General features: G+C 45.4%; 1 protein-coding gene across 4 annotated transcripts in view; it reads left to right on the plus strand.

Moving 5' to 3' along the window:
• LOC144498922 (cadherin-related family member 5-like) overlaps positions 1-18,889 on the plus strand; it is a 75,422-nt gene extending 56,533 nt beyond the window's left edge. Inside the window, exons 13-17 of one of the 4 annotated variants that reach the window (XM_078220832.1) lie at positions 152-430; positions 4,365-4,424; positions 4,470-4,601; positions 7,287-7,468; positions 13,012-18,889. In XM_078220832.1, the coding sequence (XP_078076958.1) occupies positions 152-430; positions 4,365-4,424; positions 4,470-4,601; positions 7,287-7,468; positions 13,012-13,473 (1,115 nt within the window). In that variant the 3' untranslated portion in view covers positions 13,474-18,889. Of the gene's footprint in view, positions 1-151; positions 431-4,364; positions 4,602-7,286; positions 7,469-13,011 lie in introns of all 4 variants that reach the window. The other 3 variants (XM_078220831.1, XM_078220833.1, XM_078220834.1) reach the window with 3 other exon arrangements.
• Positions 18,890-19,218: the final 329 nt, after the last annotated feature.

Consider the following 19,218-nt stretch of genomic DNA (forward strand, 5'->3'; position numbering starts at 1 on the left):
GGAGGGAGGTGGTAGGCATTGTGGGGGCAAGGGGGCAGCTAAGCTATTTCAAAGAGCCACTGCAGACACGATGGGCTGAATGGCCTCCTTCTATGAGATTCTATGATTCTGTGGTTTCCTGACTGCTAAAATGAGCTAATTTTTAATCCAGCGCCAACAACTGTGAAAACAACAACAGCTCATGGAACGGGAACACCAAAACCACCGATTAAACCTCCTGGAACTGGGCCAACGACCACTGGGACATCGACTCCTTCAAAGGCCCCTCCTGGACCCCCAGGATCTACCACAGCAAAGCCCCCCGGATCCGGGCCTACAACCATCAAACCTCACGTCACTGGATCAATAGCTACAAATAATCCTGGGCCTCCAGGGCCGATAACCCCATCCGGAAACCCACCTGATGGATCAGGAACTGGAGCGACAACAAGTAAGCCAGCTGGCCTCAGACCGTGCCAAGTCCCACACCATCACCGTCACTGATCGCACTGAAAAACATCTGCATTGATTTTAATTCTTGTCGACTCTCTCATCTTACCCGGCCTCACTCTTCTCTGGTCACAGAGAATTTACCAAAACCATACCGGGAATGAGAGATTTTAGCCACAAGGTTAGGTTGGAGAAGCTGGGCTTGTTCTCCTTACAGCATAGGAGATTGAGGGGAAATTTGATAGAGGTGTACATGATTAAGACAGGTTTAGTAAAGGTAGACAAAGAAAGGTATTTCCCGTTAGTTAGTGAGTACAAGGACCAGGAAGGCCCAGTTTTAAAATTTTGGGCAAATGCTACAGTAGGAAAGTGAGGAGTAACTTTCTTATACAGCGAGAGGGAATGACCTGGATCTTGCTGCCTATAAGGGTGGTGGACGCGGAGATGGTGAATGAGTTCAAAAGAAATTGGATGAGTATTTGAGGGTGATGGAGTGGGAGAATGGGACTGACTGGACTGCTCTACAGAGAGCTAGCATGGCATTACTGGGCTAAATGGTCACCATTCTGTGACATAATGATTCTAGGTCTCTATGATAAATGTTTTTTGACCAAAGGTAATAAGGGATATGGGGCAAAGGTGGCAATGTTAGGTCACAGTTCAGCTATGAAGTTGTTATTGACTGGTAGGTCAGGCTTGAGGAGATAAATAATCTATTCCTTCTATACTCTCTTCATCTTCTTATCCATCAGCAATATGTTTTCCACTTGAGCTTTGATAACTTTTAACATTTACATGTTTTTCATTCTACATTGATATTTAAATGCTGTGGGTGCATGTCTGGTTTACAACACAAATTAATCATTTTTGCTGATACAGCTGCTGAGTGTCTTGTTCCAATTTTATCTAACACTAAGAATGACTGAGAAAGTTATTCAATATTTGCCCCCCATCCAGGACAAGGGTGGCACGGCGGCACACTGGTTAGCACTGCTGCCTCACAGCGCCAGGGTCCCAGGCTCAATTCTGGCCTCGAGTGACTGTCTGTGTGGAGTTTGCACGTTCTCCCTGTGTCTGCATGGGTTTCCTCCGGGTGCTCCGGTTTCCTCCTGTTGTCCAAAGGTGTGCAGGTTAGGTGGATTGGTCACGCTAAATTGTCCCTTAGTGTCCCAAGATGGAAGTTAGGTGAATTAGTAGCGTGGGATTACAGGGATAGGGCCTGGGTAAGATGCTCTGTTGGAGAGTCTTTGCCGACTTGATGAGCCAAATGGCCTCCTTCTGCACGGTAGGGATTCTATGATTTAATTAGCAACCCATCCACCGCCCTAAACATCCTATCCCTCCACCCTTGGTGAACAGGAGCTGCAGTGTGTCCATCCACGCAACCTCCTTCATCAGACCTTTAATCACCTGTTCTAATATCTCCTTCTTTGGCTTGTGATAAATATTTGACTGATTATAGTCCATGGGAGGTTTTATTTTGTTAAAGGCTCCATAGAAATGGAAGTTGTTGTTATTTCCCTCAGTTTACACCACCGATCCCTAATTCCAAGTTCTCACTCATGTGGGATTAATTGGAAAGCTCTCTCAAAGAGACAGCACAGGCACAGAGGGCCAAATGGCCTCTTAAAGCATTGTATAATGCGATTGATGCAACAAATGGTTCCCCCTCATAACATGCTACAGACGGGATTACTGAAGGCTGTTGGAAGTGACTGATTGAAGAGCTCAGGACAAGGAGACCTCAGAAGGAGAGAGTTTGGGCTAAACTGGATCACAATGTATAGCAATGGAGGAGGAAGGCCATTCAGCCCATCTTATACCATCATTTTGATGGATTCTGGTCTCCCAGTTGCAGCAACCAGTTGCTTTTTGAATGATTCTAGGATCTCTGTCTTTAGTTCTTTACACACAAGGATCACTCTCTGTCTCTCTTACTAAAATCAGTATTAAAATTCCTTTTTGCCAGTTGAACTTCTGCCATACTTTAAAGTAAAGTAAAATTCTGGCTCAGTTTTTACTTTATCCTTAACAATGATATGTCCCTCTGTCAGATCACCTTTCTGACTTCATCCCACTTTCCAATCTTTCCAGCCCGTGGGCAGGATTTTCCCACCGCGCTCGCCCCAAAACTCAAAAATCCCGCCCGAGGTCAACGGACGTTTCCACGGTCCTCCCCTCGCTCCCTACAACTCCCGTGGCGGGCGGGACAGGAAAATTCACCTCAATGTCTTTCCTCAATCGACTTCTGACACTGAAAATTAGGCACATCGCTCCTCTCGGCACTGGCTCCAGCAGTGGCATATTCCTCTCGGTTTCACGGTGAAATGGTCGCCGAGCTGTTGTCTGATCAGAGAGCCCTGTTTAATCATTATCACTCTCGACATTAGTACCACCACCCTGACTGTACTTTAACCTCTGACTGGCTTTGTTTGTTGCTAAGGAAACGTTTTTCAGTGTGAGGTGAAGCTCTGTGAGTTCAGTTTGGATTGCGGAGATTGTCACTGTTTCCTGCCATTTTGACTTTCGTCCCTTCTCATAAGCAGGATGTGCCAACGTGAGGATCATCCTGATTGGAAAACGAGTACATGACCTGGCACCATGGGCCGGAATTTTACCGGCACGCCTGCCCCAGAATCAGGGCCGGCGAGGCTCGCAGAACAGGATTCTCTGTTGGCCCTGGGCGGGATCTTACGAGCCTCGGGCCGGCGAGGCGGTAAAATTCCAGCACAAACCTCTGGAATATTTCCTGTCTCTTCCTAAATCTGCTCTCCAGCCCGCCAGTCTACTAGCAGCACTCCATCGATTGCCTGGATGAATTCACTGTGAGACTATTGCCAGCCTCTCTAATAGTCTATCGATAGAAATGCACTTGAAGTGTCCACAAGTCCTTCTTGCTGATTGGACTGTTAGGGCTTGTGTGACCGTCGTTACAACTGCGTTCTCTCTTCTCTGGGACACAAGGAACTGTGCTGGTTCCCCTCTCTAACCAGACCACCATGGGATGAGTCAACCATCCTGCCACCCCCCACTACCACCACCACCCCACCCCACCCCCCCCACCCCAGGAATCAATATCCTTCCACTCAAGGGTGTCAGCTACAGTGAGCCTCCAGAATAGTGACTAAAAACTTCTTTCAAATGCTAGCCTCCAGCTAGAATGAAAATAACAGTTTTTAGACTACATTCGCACTTCTGTTATTTTCAGATCTCTTCTTGTGGCATGGCAGAGAAAGAATACAACTTGCATTCAGAATAGCTCCTTTCATAATCTCAAGACATTTTGTAGTCACTGTCGTAATGTAGAAAACACAGCTTGGCCAACTTACACACAGCTAGCTCCAATAAACAGTAAAATGACAAATGATCAACTGATAAGCTATCTTTAAATGTTGGGTCGGGGGATAAATATTAGTCCCAGGATGCCTGGGAGGTCTCTCCTGGGGACAATGGGATCTTTTGCAACCACCTGGGAGGACAGACAGGGCTTTGGGTTAATGTCATATCGGAAAGATATCTGTGGTAATTTGCAGTGATATCAGATGATAGGACAGAGAGCTTTGATTGCATTCTTCCAGAATCCCAGCCTGTCACTCTCATAAATGTGCCCAATATCCAGGCCTCAATGACCTGCCTGGCGAAAAGGAATTTTAATACTGATTTTAGTAAGAGAGACAGAGAGTGATCAATGTGTATATTAAACTCTCATAAAGAACTAAAGACAGGTAATGTCCAGCTAAGTCCTCAAATGTAAATGAAGTTGGATGGCTATGGGGAAAGAGCAGGGTAGGTAGTGGGTGGTGTGTCAACAGGGGGGCAACTAAGCTCCTTCCAAGAGCCACTGCAGACACGATGGGCTGAATGGCCTCCTTCTATGCGATCCTATTATTTTGTGTGATTTCCTGACTGTTGAAATGAGCTCATTTTTAATCCAGCGCCAACAACTGTGAAAACAACAACTCATGGAACAGGAACACCAAAACCACCGATTAAACCTCCTGGAACTGGGCCAACCACCCCAGGATCTACCACAGCAAAGCCCCCCGGATCCGGGCCTTCAACCATCAAACCTCACGTCACTGGATCAATGGCTACAAATAATCCTGGGCCTCCAGGATCAATAACCTCATCCGGAAACCCACCTGATGGATCAGGAACCGGAGCAACAACAAGTAAGCCAGCTGGCCTCAGACCGTGCCACGTCCGCAGCATCACCGTCACTTACTGATCACCGCTGGTCGCACCGAATGAATGCGCTGTTGTTTTAGGACCACGTGAACTGAGCTTGGGTCAATGCCTGGCGTAACTGCGGTACTAGATGGAGTTTTAAACTAAAGAAAGGAGGCAGGGCTTTCAAACTGAGGATAAAGTTATAAATCTAAAGGGAAATGTGAATGTCACAGAGCTGTGTAACAATTCGTCTAAATATATGCAGAATATGACAAGAAAGAATAAAAGTTATAATAGTAATAATTGCCAGAATTCTACCACCCCACTCGCCACGGAATCGGAGCAGGTGAGGGTTGGACAATGGAAATGTCCTTTGACCTCGGGCGGGGTTTCCCGGTCTCGCCCGAGCGAGGGCGTAAAATCCCGTCTAATGTGTCATTGAATAAGGTCAAATCAGGTGTAAATCGTAAAAAGTTAAATTAAAGGCACATCATCAAGTGAAGAAGCTCTTGTAACAAGATAGACAAAATTAATAGCACAAGTGGAGATCAATGGCTTCAATCTAACAGCCATTACAAAAACATGGGACTTCATTTAATGCAACCAGTTGCAGAGTGAACCATGATCGTAGGGCCCACTGAATTTTTAAAAAATTCATTTTTGGGACATGGGCGTCCCTGGCTGGCCAGCCTTCATTGCCCATCCCTAGTTGTCTGAGGGCAGCTGAGAGTCAACCATGTTGCTGAGGCTCTGGAGTCACACGTAGGACAGACCAGTTAAGAATGGAAGATTTCCGTCCCTAAAGGACATTAGTGAACCTGTGCCAGTCTCCAGGTGGCGGCAGGGCAGGCCACTTAAGTTGGGCAGCTTTTGCTGGGGGACCTTGGCCCATTATATTCCCCTATTTTGCTCTTTCAGTCTGCAATGCCACAGGACATCCTTGGCCCACAATTGTGCCCATAGATTGGAGAAAGTCAGAGTTTACTCTCCATTTCACTTCCTTCTCAGCATCTATGGATGTGAACCAAGCAAAGGGACCTTTTGTAGGGATCCCTAGCGACTGAACCATACCAACAACAACAACTTGCATTTAGATAGCCATATCATACAGTGAAATGTCCTCTAGTATTAAAAGCCAAAAATGGACAAGGAATGACATGAGGTATTCGGACAGGTAATCAAAGCTTGGTTAAAGAGACAGATTTTATGGAGCATCATAATAGATGGTGGAAAGGCAGAGTAGAGGCGAGATATAGGAAGAGAATTCCAGAGCTTGGGACCCAGGTAACTGAAGACATGGCTGCCGATGGTGGAGCAACTAAAATTGAGATGCTAAAGAGAGCAAAATTAGGTAAGTGCAGAAATCTCAGAGAGTTGATTTTAAAATTCTCATTCTCTCCATGGCTTTGTCTCTTTCTATCTCTATAATCTGCTCCAGCTCCATAACTCTCCGACATATCAATACTCCTCTGACTTTGGCCTTCGCAGCATCTCAAAATGTAATAAATCCACGATAGCTGTCCATCCCTTCAGTTGCCTGTGCCCCAAGTTCTGGAATTCCCTCCCTGAATCTCGCCACCTCTCTAACTCTTCCTCCTCCTTTAAGATGCTCCTTAAACCCCCTTTTTAATCAAGCTTGTGGTCATCTGACCTCAGACATGGAGTCTTGTGCCCTCCTCCATGGTGAGCTTGGTGGCGAGGAATTGGGCAGGAAGGTGGTGGGTGAGACCCTGCCACCTTTTCACCTCCACCCTGCTTAAATCCATGGCAGCAAGTTTTGTTGGCAGTCCTTCTGTCCCACCGCCAATTGACGCCCTTAAATGGGCAATTAATCCCCACTGAAGGGTCTCATGTCACCATCACTGGTATCACCAAAGCAATGGGTGGGAAGTTGCTATGTGGGGAGCTTGCATGTTCCCCGGGAGGGGAGATGGTGAGGATTGGAGGAGGGTTCCGCGGTCCTGCGTTCAAAGGGGCTCAGTGGCTGATCGACAAGCGGGAGAGGAAAGGATGCTTCCCAATGACTTCCAATTACTTCCCAATGACTCCCTTCCCACCATCACTCACCTGTGCCTGGATCCCTCCTCAATCTGAGGCCTTGGGTGGATGTAGTACTGGAAGCAGCCACTGTCACTCCTGTGGCACTGCTGAGCACATGAGAGCTACTCGTCTCTTATTGGCTGGCAACTCTCCACAGATGGGATTTCTGTCTCCAGGGTCTTTAATCTCAGAATGAAGTCCTGTTGAATGGCACGGGGCATAATGGCCTTCTCGAAAAGAGGCATCGAGGGGGGCTTTTGCTGGCTCTCTAGCCTGCAGCTAATGCCCCCATCGCTTCTACAAGACTTTACCCATTAAGTATCTCCTTGGTGTCCAAATTTGATTTAGTATGCTCCCGAGCAGTGGGTTGGGATGTTTATTACAGATGTTATCTATATACAAGTTGTTGTTGTTGGTTGTGGGGCTGGAGGAGATTGCGGTGAAGTGGGATTTGAACACAAGGGTGAGAACGGTTCAGTTAGACAGGTTGTTGGATTGGAGGCCAGTGTAGGTCAGCAGACACAGGGAGTGAGCGATGTGCTACCTCTGTGGGCACACAGAGAAGAGGAAACTAATTAATGTTTTTAGATAAGTAACGTCACGGAGATTCAATAAACCCTCTGTTCAAATAAAATTTTGTTTTCCAGGTTTACCAGTGGTAAACCCAAGGCTGATGTACGAAGCCAAGGAGATGGCAGCCGTTGGAGTCCCGTTAAGCATTCTGCTCATTATTTGTATCATTGCCATTGGAATTCTTCTCCGAAAAATCCACCAGGAAAAAATGGAATGGGAAAAAATAAATGACGGATCAGCGACGAACATAAAAAATGTGAGTAACTATAGGGTTCATGGTGGGAGATATAGGAAGGATATCAGAGGTAGGTTCTTCACGCAGAGAGTGGTTGGGGTGTGGAATGGACTGCCTGCAGTGATAGTGGAGTCAGACACTTTAGGAACATTTAAGCGGTTATTGGATAGGCACATGGAGCACACCAGGATGGTAGGGAGTGGGATAGCTTGATCTTGGTTTCAGATGAAGGTCGGCACAACATCGTGGGCCGAAGGGCCTGTTCTGTGCTGTACTGTTCTATGTTCTATGTTCTATGACCGAATCATGTGCTCCTTGAACAGACAACCCCATTTGTTTGGACAAAGCTTTAAATATGGCAGTTCTGGAGAAGTTATGATGGGATTTGATAGGATTCAAGATCAAGCTATCCCACTCCCTATCATCCTGGTGTGCTCTATGTGCCTGTCCAATAACCGCTTAAATGTTCCTAAAGTGTCTGACTCCACTATCACTGCAGGCAGTCCATTCCACACCCCAACCACTCTCTGAGTAAAGAACCTACCTCGGACATCCTTCCTATATCTCCCACCATGAACCCTATAGTTATGCCCCCTTGTGATAGCTCCATCCACCCGAGAAAATAGTCTTTGAACGTTCACTCTATCTATCCCCTTCATTATTTTATAAACCTCTATTAAGACTCCCCTCAACCTCCTCCGCTCCAGAGAGAACAGCCCTAGCTCCCTCAACCTTTCCTCATAAGACCTACCCTCCAAACCAGGCAGCATCCTGGTAAATCTCCTTTGCACTCTTTCCAGCGCTTCCACATCCTTCTTATAGTGAGGTGACCAGAACTTCACACAATATTCCAAATGTGGTCTCACCAAGGTCCTGTACAGTTGCAGCATAACCCCACGGCTCTTAAACTCCAACCCCCTGTTAATAAAAGCTAACACACTATAGGCCTTCTTCACAGCTCTATCCACTTGAGTGGCAACCTTCAGAGATCTGTGGATATGGACCCCAAGATCTCTCTGTTCCTCCACAGTCTTCAGAACCCTACCTTTGACCCTGTAATCCACATTTAAATTTGTCCTACCAAAATGAATCACCTCACATTTATCAGGGTTAAACTCCATCTGCCATTTTTCAGCCCAGCTTTGCATTCTATGTCTCTTTGCAGTCTACAACAGCCCTCCACCTCATCCACTACTCGACCAATCTTGGTGTCATCAGCAAATTTACTGATCCACCCTTCAGCCCCCTCCTCTAGGTCATTAATAAAAATCACAAATAGCAGAGGACCAAGCACTGATCCCTGTGGCACTCCGCTAGCAACCTGCCTCCAGTCCGAAAGTTTTCCATCCACCGCAACCCTCTGTCTTCGATCAGATAGCCAGTTACCTATCCATTCGGCCAACTTTCCCTCTATCCCACACCTCCTTACTTTCATCATAAGCCGACCATGGGGGACCATGTCAAATGCCTTACTAAAATCCATGTATATGACATCAACTGCACTACCTTCATCTACACACTTAGTTACCTCCTCAAAAAATTCTATCAAATTTGTGAGGCATGACTTGCCCTTCACGAATCCGTGCTGACTATCCCGTATTAATCCGCATCATTCTAAATGGTCGTAAATCCCATCCCTAAGGACCTTTTCCATCAACTTAACAACCACCGAAGTAAGACTAACCAGCCTATAATTACCAGGGTCATTTCTATTCCCTTTCTTAAACAGAGGAACAACATTTGCCACTCTCCAGTCCTCTGGCACCATCCCCGTGGACAGTGAGGACCCAAAGACCAAAGCCAAAGGCTCTGCAATCTCATCCCTTGCCTCCCAAAGAATCCTGGGATATATTTCATCAGGCCGAGGGGACTTGTCGACCTTCAGTTTATTCAAAACTGCTAGTACATCCTCCCTCCGAACGTCTACTTCCTCCAGCCTATTAGCCTGTAACACCTTCTCTTCCTCAAAAACATGGCCCCTCTCCTTGGTGAACACTGAAGAAAAGTATTCATTCATCACCTCTCCTATCTCTACTGACTCCATACACAAGTTCCCACTACTGTCCTTGACCGGCCCTAACCTCACCCTGGTCATTCTTTTATTCCTCACATAAGAGTAAAAAGCCTTGGGGTTTTCCTTGATCCGTCCCGCCAAGGACTTCTCATGCCCCCTCCCAGCTCTCCTAAGCCCCTTTTTCAGCTCATTCCTTGCTAACTTGTAACCCTCAATCGAGCCATCTGAACCTTGTTTCCTCATCCCTACATAAGCTTCCCTCTTCCTTTTTGCAAGATGGGATTCAATGGGATATGATGGGATTCAATGGGATATGATGGGATTCAATGGGAAATGATGGGATTCAATGGGATATTATGGGATTCAATGGGATATTATGGGATTCAATGGATTATGATGGGATTCAATGGGATATTATGGGATTCAATGGATTATGATGGGATTTGATGAGATGTGGTGGGATATGATGGGATTCGATGGAATATTATGGGATTCAATGGGATATGATGGGATATTATGGGATTCAATGGGATATGATGGGATTTGATGGGATATGATGGGATATGGTGGGATATAATGGGATTTGATGAGATGTGATGGGATTTGATGGGATTTGATGGGACTTGGTGGGACTTGGTGGGACTTGATGGAACTTGGTGGGACTTGGCGGGACTTGGCGGGACTTGGTGGGAATTGAGGATTGATATAAATGGGACCTTTTCAGAGTGGAAAGATGCACCTAGTGGCATATGGCAGGCCTCAGTTCTTGGCCCCCAATTGTTCACTATTACATTAATAACCTGCAGGAAGGAACAGAATTACAACTGAAAGGGAATGTTGTGATGAAGATATGGTGATTCTGCAATGTGATATAGATAAATTCAGTGACTGGGTGAAAACCTCACAAATGGAATTTAATATAGGGAAGTGTGAGTTCATACACTTTGGTAGGAGGAATCAAAAAGCAGATTATTATCGAACTGGAGAGAGTCTGCAGGTGAGTGACGTACAGAGGGATCTAGGTGTTCCAGTGCATCAATCAGAAAAAGCTAGCAGGCAGGTCCAACAAGTAGTTAAGAAGGGGGAAATGGCATTTTGGCCTTTATTGCAAAGGGGTTGGAGTTTAAAAATAGGGAGATTTTGTTGCAATTATACAGGGTGTTGATGAGGCCTGGAATACTGTGTACAATTATGGTCCCCTTATCTAAAGGATACAGTGTCATTGGAGGCAGTCCAAAGGAGATTCACCAGGTTAATTCCTGCGATGAGAGTGTTGTCCTATCAAGAAAGACTAAATAGTTTGCACCTACATTCCTTAGAGTTTAGAAGAGTGAGGGGTGACATTATTCAAACATCTAAGATCCTGAGGGGACTTGACAGGGTAGGTGGTGAGATGTTTTCACAAGTGGGAGAGTATCAAACAAGGGAACATAGCTACAAGATAAAGAGCCGGTCATTTAAAACTGAGGTGCATAAAAAGTTATTCTTGCAAAGGATGGTGAATCTCTGGAATTCTCTGCCCCAAAGGGTGGTGGAGGTTGGATCATTAGAAGTATTTAAAGTGGAGGTGGATAAATATTTGACAGACCGAGGATTAGCGGGCTATGGAGAAATGGCACAGAAAAAGAGTTGAGGCCGACATAGATCAGCCATGATCGTATTGACTGGCAGGTCAGGCTCGAAGAGCCTGGTGGCCACTCCTACTTCTATTTCTTGTATTCTTGTGTGTGTGTGTTCAAAGTCATGGACAGTTGTGATGGAGTAAATAGGGAGCAACTGTATCCACTGGCAGGGGGAGACAGATTTAAGGTGATTAGCAAGAGAAGCAGAGATGACATGAGGAAACATTTAGTTTACACGGTGAATGGCAGCAGAGCGGGGCGACTTCTTGTGGGCTGTCCCCAGCAAACCCTCTTATTCAATCTTTTACTCTCGTTCTTTGCTTTTAAAACTGTACTCTAACTCTTTTACTTTCCTTATATTAAGTTGATCTTTCTCTACACCCTAGCCTATGACTGTAACACTACATTCTGCACCCTCTCCTTTCCTTCTCCCCTATCTATTCTACATACAGTATGCTTTGTCTGTATAGCGCACAAGAAACAATACTTTTCACTGTGCACTAATACGTCTGACGATAATGAAATCAAATTGTTGTGAAATGGCAGAGGAAGCAGATTCAGTATCAACATTCAAAAGTGAGTTTGATAAATATTTGAAGGAAAATTATTTACAGGGCCATGTGTCCTGGAGTGCACCTATTTGGATAGCCCCCTCAAAAGAAAGCTACACAGGCATGATGGGTAAAATGGCTTCCTTCTGTGACTCTACGTGAGGCAGTCTCTAGAGGAAGATGGGATGTAATTCCCATCACAGTTTCATCCTCTTAATTCTCATCTACATGTGCTCCTTAGTGACATCATCTGAAGTCATGACATCTGCTTCTACAAGCATGCCAGCTCCACCCAGTTCTACCTTACCACTACCTCTCACATGTTGAGCCTCTCAGTTGCAGCCCAGTAATAAAAAGTGATGCAAGTCTAGCTTCTTCACAAACTCACTTTATTCTCTTTTACAACTCCACCCACACGCACCCAACACCCAGTGCCACCTGTAACCCCTTTATATATCCCGGCGAGTACTATTAAACAATTAACATGCAAATTAGATCTAAAGTGGAAGACTGCAGTTAAGCCATCCCTAACATGGCAAAGGAACAGGATGAGGTCATTCAGCTCCTTGAGTTAGTTCCACTATTCTATAAGATTACGGCTGATTTGAACCTCAGCTCCATTTACCTATCTTTTCTCCATACTGCGTCATTCCCTTACCCACATCCCCACAAAAAAAAATTAGCAATCTCAAACTTGAAAATTCCAGTTGACTCCACAGCCCTTTCGGGGGAGAGTTCCAGGTTTGCTCTGCCTATGGGTGGTGTTTCTGTCTGTCTGTAAGATTTATAGAGCAATACTTTCCTTCCCACCTTTATCTCTTCTGCTAATCACAATGAGAATAATTTGTAATAGAGACTTATAAAATTCTAACAGGACTAGACAGAGTAGATCCAGGGAGGATATTCCCAATGGTGGGGGAGTCCAGAACCAGGGATCACAGTCTGAAGATTCAGGGTAGACCATTCAGGACGGAGGTGAGGAGACATTTCTTCACCCAAAGAGTGGTGAGGCTGTGGAATTCATTACCACAGGAAGTAGTTGATGCCAAAACATTGAATGTATTCAAGAGGCGGCTGGATATAGCACTTGGGGCGAATGGGATCAAAGGTTATGGGGAGAAAGCAGGATCAGGCTATTGAGTTGGATGATCAGCCATGATCGTAATGAATGGCGGAGCAGGCTCGAAGGGCCAAATGGCCTCATCCTGCTCCTATCTTACATGTTTCTATGTAATATTCATAAAGATCTAACACTACGACACCATTAAAGTATTTTTTATGCGCTAGTGGTATTGATGTGAGTAACTGATAGTTCTCTCACGCTTTACTAATAAATGGGATTAAGTAATTTTAGGAAACCTTTTGTCTCCATTGCAGTTGTCCAAAGATTTATTTTCACCGTCAAGTGACAAGTTGCAATTTGCAAATGAAGCCTTTGGGGAGGAAGCGACGTCTGTAAGTGGCCAGAAATCCAGCGGGCCATCGTGGGCTGGTCTTCCTGCTATAGAACCTGCTGCTCTGGTTGCTGTCCTCACACCAGAACACCAAACGGACCCCAAATCCCAAAGGAGCAACAGTGCTCCAACAACCGAGGAGGATCACAAAAACTTCTTCGGGGAGACGGATACTGACGCTGAGGTGAAATCCATCCTCACCAAAGAGAGAAAGTCTGACGAAGGCTACAAATCTGTGTGGTTTAAGGAAGATATTGAGCCAGAAGCGAATGAAGAGCATGTTATAGAGAGACGCAATGATGAAGAAAATATCCATGATGACAGTGACAGAAGCGAATCTTTTTTACAGTTGAAATCAGATGACGGAGGTTCTGTTAGCCTTTAGGTCCACAGAAAGCTGACCCTCCAAAGCAAAAAATAATGAATCATAATTATTTTTGTAAATCAATGCCTCATATGAGCTGAATTTTCCAAGATGTTTGGAAATGCCCAGAGCTGGTATCTGTGGCACATCTTAAAGAACATGCTGCCCACAGCAAGTTGCTGTGCATTGTACAATCCAAGTGCCCACAGATACCCATGGCTATTAACTCTAACTCTCTTCACTCAATGTCTCAATGACTCTTGTCATTGTTGTGTCCATCATCTAAACTCACAGGAACAATGATTATCTTCCATTTGTGTTAAATCCAAATTTCAAAAAGTTCTTATACGTTGATTAATTAGGCAGTAATTTTCACACTTGAAAGTTTAATGCCTGCTGATCAATTGCCAGAGAAATCCCAAACTAATCTCACTGCCCCAAAGCACCCCATTAACCGTGTATCAATCCCAAACTAAACCCACTCCCTCAAAACACCCCATAGCTCTGTATCAATCCCAAACTAAACCCACTCCCCCAAAACACCCCATAGCCCTGTATCAATCTCAAACTAATCCCACTGCTCCAAGACACCCATTAGCCCTGTACCAATCTCAGCTAATCCCAATGCCCCGAGACACCCCATAGCCCTGTATCAATCCCAAATTAATCCCACAGCCCCCAAACACCCCATAGCCCAGTATCAATCCTAAACTAATCCCACAGCCCCCAAACACCCCATAGCAATGGAAACAATCCCAAACTAATCCAACAGCCCCAAGACATCCCATAGCCCTGTATCAATCCCAAATTAATCCTACTGCCCCATCCTCTTCCTGTAGCCGGTGGCATGGTGGTTAGCACCGCTGTCTCAGCGCCAGGGACATGAGTTCGAGTCCCGCTTTGGTCACTGCCTGTGTGGAGTCTGCACGTTCTCCCTGTGTCTGCGTGGGTTTCCTCCGGGTGCTCTGGTTTCCTCCCACAGTCTGAAAGACGTGCTGGTTAGGTGCATTGGCCATGCTAAATTCTCCCTCAGTGTACCCGAACAGGTGCCGGAGTGTGGCAACTGGGGGATTTTCACAGTAACTTCATTGCAGTGTTAACATAAGCCTACTTGTGACACTAATAAATAAACTTAGACTTAGCCTTGCTTCAAAGATTTATCCCATTTTTCCCTTGAAAGATATCATAGAAATCATAGAAACCCTACAGTACAGAAAGAGGCCATTCGGCCCATCGAGTCTGCACCGACCACAATCCCACCCAGGCCCTACCCCCATATCCCTACAGATATAGTGGTGTCAAGGAACATAGGGATGGGCAATAAACACGGGCCTTGCCAGAGGATTGGCATCGCAAGAATGAATAAATAATGGTTTGTGTCTCAATCGCTCTCTGTGATAAAGAGTTCAGTGCTCCAACAAGTCTTTGTGTTCAGACATTTCTCCTCATCTGTCTCCTCATTCTTTTACTGGCAATCGACACACCCTCATCCCTGATTTCCCAGCCAGAAGAGATCCAAACACATGTACCCCTCCTCCATTTTGAACAACACCCAATCACCCCATCTCTCAGCTCCCTCTCTGTCACTCATATCCCATGTTTAAAAGAAGGGCTTCCATTTTTATGGCACCTTTTATGACTGTGCAGCCAATGAAGTACTTTTGAGGGACTAATGAAATGGAAAAAAGTGCAGCAACCAATTTCCACGCAGCAAATTCCCAGATAAATGACCAGATAATCCGTTTCTTAAGATTTGGCTGAGGGATAAATATTAGACAGGATGCAAGGGAGAGCGCCCTATTCTTCTTCAAGATAATACCATTGGATTCTTTGAGGGAAGTTGGGGCCTAACTTTTTATTTGAAAGACAGCACCTTCAACAGTGCAGCACTCCCTCGGCACTGGAGGGTGAACCGAGAGTTTTGCATTCAGATCCTGGGGTAAGTAGGCATAATTCTTAATTTTAACTTGGTCTGTGGGAGGGAGAGGAGGGTAGTGGAAGGACTGGGGTGAGTGACAAACTCATATTGAGGCCCAGAGAGATTCTGACCCAACGGGTTATCGTTTCCAGATTCTGGCTCTGGGTCCCCCCCAAGTTCTCATGGCAACAGATCCTGGTGGCCAGATGACAGGAGGTGGGTTCAGAGGCGATTGCGATTCGGGTGGGGAAGGGGGAGGAATGTAGTTTGAGGGATCTTGCTGTGCATAAGTTGGCTGCAGCATCTCCTACATTACAACAGTAACTATTCAAAAGGTTACATTGGCAGTAAAACGTTTTGGGACGTCCTGAGACAGTGAAGGGTGTGAGAGGAACACAAGTTCGCAGATACTTGGAGAGATATTAATGCCTCCCTCCAGGGGAACAATAAGGAAGTAATCTATCAGTGAACTCCAATGACCTTGTGAACTATGAAATTAAACCCTGTGGAATTTAGGTGCGTCATCTACTTGCTTGAGATTAAATTAGAAACTGTTGTTGTTTTTCCAATGAAATCTTTTAGCTCGGGATAAAGAATTGATGTGGGCGGTGTATCTGAAACTTTGTTTTACTGGAAACCTTAATAGACATGATGTCATAACCACAAGAAAGTCTTTAGTAAATTCTCTGGGGATGTCCAGACTCTGAAGTCACTGTGAGGTAGATTTTGTGCCTCTCGGTTGCAGTCCAGTAATAAAAGGCGACGCAAGTCCGGCTTCTTCACAAACTCACTTTCATCTCTTTAACAACTTCACATACACACACCCAGCACCCAGTGCCATCTGTAACCCCTTTATCTAACTCGGTATTATTAAACAATCAACATGCAAATCAGGTCTAAAGTGGAAGGTTGCAGTTAACCCATCCCTAACAGTAGGGAAGGTAGAATACACCGATCAGAGCTTGTTTAGTCCATCTAAAAGTTTATTTATTAGTCACAAGTGGACATACATTAACACTGCAATGAAATTAGTCAGAAAATCCCCCAGTCACCACACTCCAGCACCTGTTTGGGTACACTGAGGGGGTATTTAGCATGGCCAAAGCACCTAACCAGCACATCTTTCGGACTGAGGGAGGAAACCGGAGCACCCAGAGGAAACCCACGCAGACACGGGGAGAATGTGCAGGCAGTGACCGAAGATCCAGGTCCCTGGCACTGTGAGACAGCAGTGCTAACCACTGTGCCACGTTGCCACCCCATCTCACCTCAGTTCTGGGCCATATGTCTAAGATACTAAAGTACTGTTCAGTCACTGGAGGGACTGAACTGCTGGCCTCAAAACACTCACCTCATTGACAGAAAAGAGTTAAAAGAAATTTTGTAAAAATCCAGAAAAAGGTACAAAGGATACGAGGGAAAGAGTGTGGTATCTCTCAGCTCCTCTCCAATTATCCATTTGATGAGATGATCTCATGAATCCCCACCCTGTTCCTATGGACCAAGAACCCTAATTCCAAGTTAGGGAAAAACAGGGAAGAGCCCAGGCCTATTCCAAGAAATATTCTCTCGGAAAATTCCAGCTGGTTCCCCAACGCAGGACACATGAGACAGCAGTAATCCAAATTTCAGCAAGACATTTGTTAGGGAATCAATGCTTCCTGGGCATATGATTTCCATCATATCAGGATTCCCAAGTACGCTGTGTCAGGAGTATTCCCAATGTGCAGCACTGGGCTTGAGCCTGGAGTAGACAGGATCAAAGAGGATGATTCTAGCCTTCAGTCTCAACTATTGACCCAGTGAGGAAGGAACCTGGAATCACTGGTCCATCCGGACAAATCCCCAAGTCTACCTAGACAGCAACAAAATATTCTTTATTATCATCCTTCTGCCATTAACCCCTCGGGTTGCCAAATCGCCTGGAATCTCTGGGAACTGAAAAATCATCTCCGAGTAAAACGCAGGAGGTAAGCCATAGCGGTGTGAAAGAAATTCTCATTTACTTGAGCACTTTCACTTATTGGTTATAAAAATATCAGGAACGCTGCCAAACACCCCCCTGATAGAGGTGAGTGATCATAAGAGAAAATGCTGGAAAATCTCAGCAGGTCTGGCAGCATCTGTAAGGACAGAAAAGTGCTGACGTTTCAAGTCCAGGTGACCCTTTGTCAAAGCTAAAAGGTATAGAAAGTTGGAGATATTTAGGAGGTGAGCGATCATGTGACAGAATCTCCCGGAATATGGCCGCCCAGAGTAGGAAACTTTAGTCAGTTCCAATGTGACCCCTGAGGCCTTGGGTCTTATTCTTCTCAATCAACATCCAGAAACCACCTCTCTCCCAACCCATCCACCTTCCCTAACACATCACTGCCTTGCCAATTTCCTCTCCACCTTCCCACCAACACCCCCCCCCCCCACTCCCACTTCACCTCAACTCCCACCCCTCTCTACCTCCTATCCTCTCCCTCCCGCCTCCCCCCACACACACACTCCCTCAACAATGCCAGATGCCGTGTGTGTTGCCGGTTCCCGTACCGCAGCTTAGTCTCCGGAGCAAAGTGAATGTGGGTGCACAAGTGGCTCAGAATGGTGATAAATCACCATCTCCCATTCCTTTGTAGAACCAGCACTCCTCAAATACGCTGTTTGGAAAAATAAAACATGCTCTGGCAGATCTGGTAGTTTAACTATTGTTCCCAATGGTGAGGGAGTCCAGAACTAGTTTGAGGATCAGGGGTAAACCTTTTAGAACTAAGATGAGGAGAAATTTCTTCACCCAGAGGGTGGTGAATGCGTGGAATTCACTACTACAGAATGTAGTTGAGGCCAAAACGTTGTCCGATTTCAAGAAGAAATTAGATATAGCTCTTGGGGCTAAAGGGATCAAGGGATATGGAGGAAAGGGGGATCAGGATATTGAATTTGATGATCAGCCATGATTGGTGGAGCAGGCTCGAAGGGCCGAATGGCCTACTCCTGCTTCTAGTTTCTATGTTTCCATATTAACTGCTGAACAGTTGTGCTTATGGTGCTCTGGAACTCTGTTGATGACCTATCAACATCATTAGTGATGGAGCCAGGAGAGGAAGCTAGATCCTGCCATTAAACTCCAACCAGTGCCACAAATGCTAAGCTCTTCCTTGCCAAACAGAGAGCAGAAACCTTTCCAGTGCTTTTAGTTGTCCCTACACATACTAAAGGATCCTGGACCTTGACTATTCCTAATCTGCGCAGCCCAGGTCTCCTGCTAAATGGGATCCGTTCTTACAGGAGATAGTAAACTATTGGAACTGTCGTGATGTGGGGTTTTCAGCACCCCTATTCAGTTTGGGAACAAGAGATGGCAAACAATTTTTTATTTTACTCTGTAAATAACAGGAATGTGCAAGACGATTTTCTGTATTTAATATAGATTGCTTTGTGAATATTGTATTCTTAATTTGCACTCAAATATGTATCTACTTCTTTAATACGTGTTTCCAATGAATATTGGTGTAAGAACATTAAAGATTGGTTCAAATCACGTTCCAGTTTGTGGGAGCTTGCTGTGCACAAATTGACTGCCATGTTTTCTACTTGTAACAGAGATAACACTTGTACATCTCATTGGCTGTGCAGCACTGGGGAATACCCTGAACTTGCAAAAGGGACAACAGAGTCTTTCCATCTCTCTATATTGGTGGATGTCATAAACACAGAAATATTGAATTGGTTGAACTCACAGGGCGGAATTTTACTGGGTCACCCAACCCCACCCATCGATGTAAAATCACACGAGAGTCAAGACACCAGGATCGCGCCCAATTTCTCGGCTCTCGCGATCTTACCAGAATCGGATTTCCAGT

Source organism: Mustelus asterias, chromosome 9, assembly GCF_964213995.1.
Source record: "Mustelus asterias chromosome 9, sMusAst1.hap1.1, whole genome shotgun sequence".
NCBI classification, from domain to species: domain Eukaryota; kingdom Metazoa; phylum Chordata; class Chondrichthyes; order Carcharhiniformes; family Triakidae; genus Mustelus; species Mustelus asterias.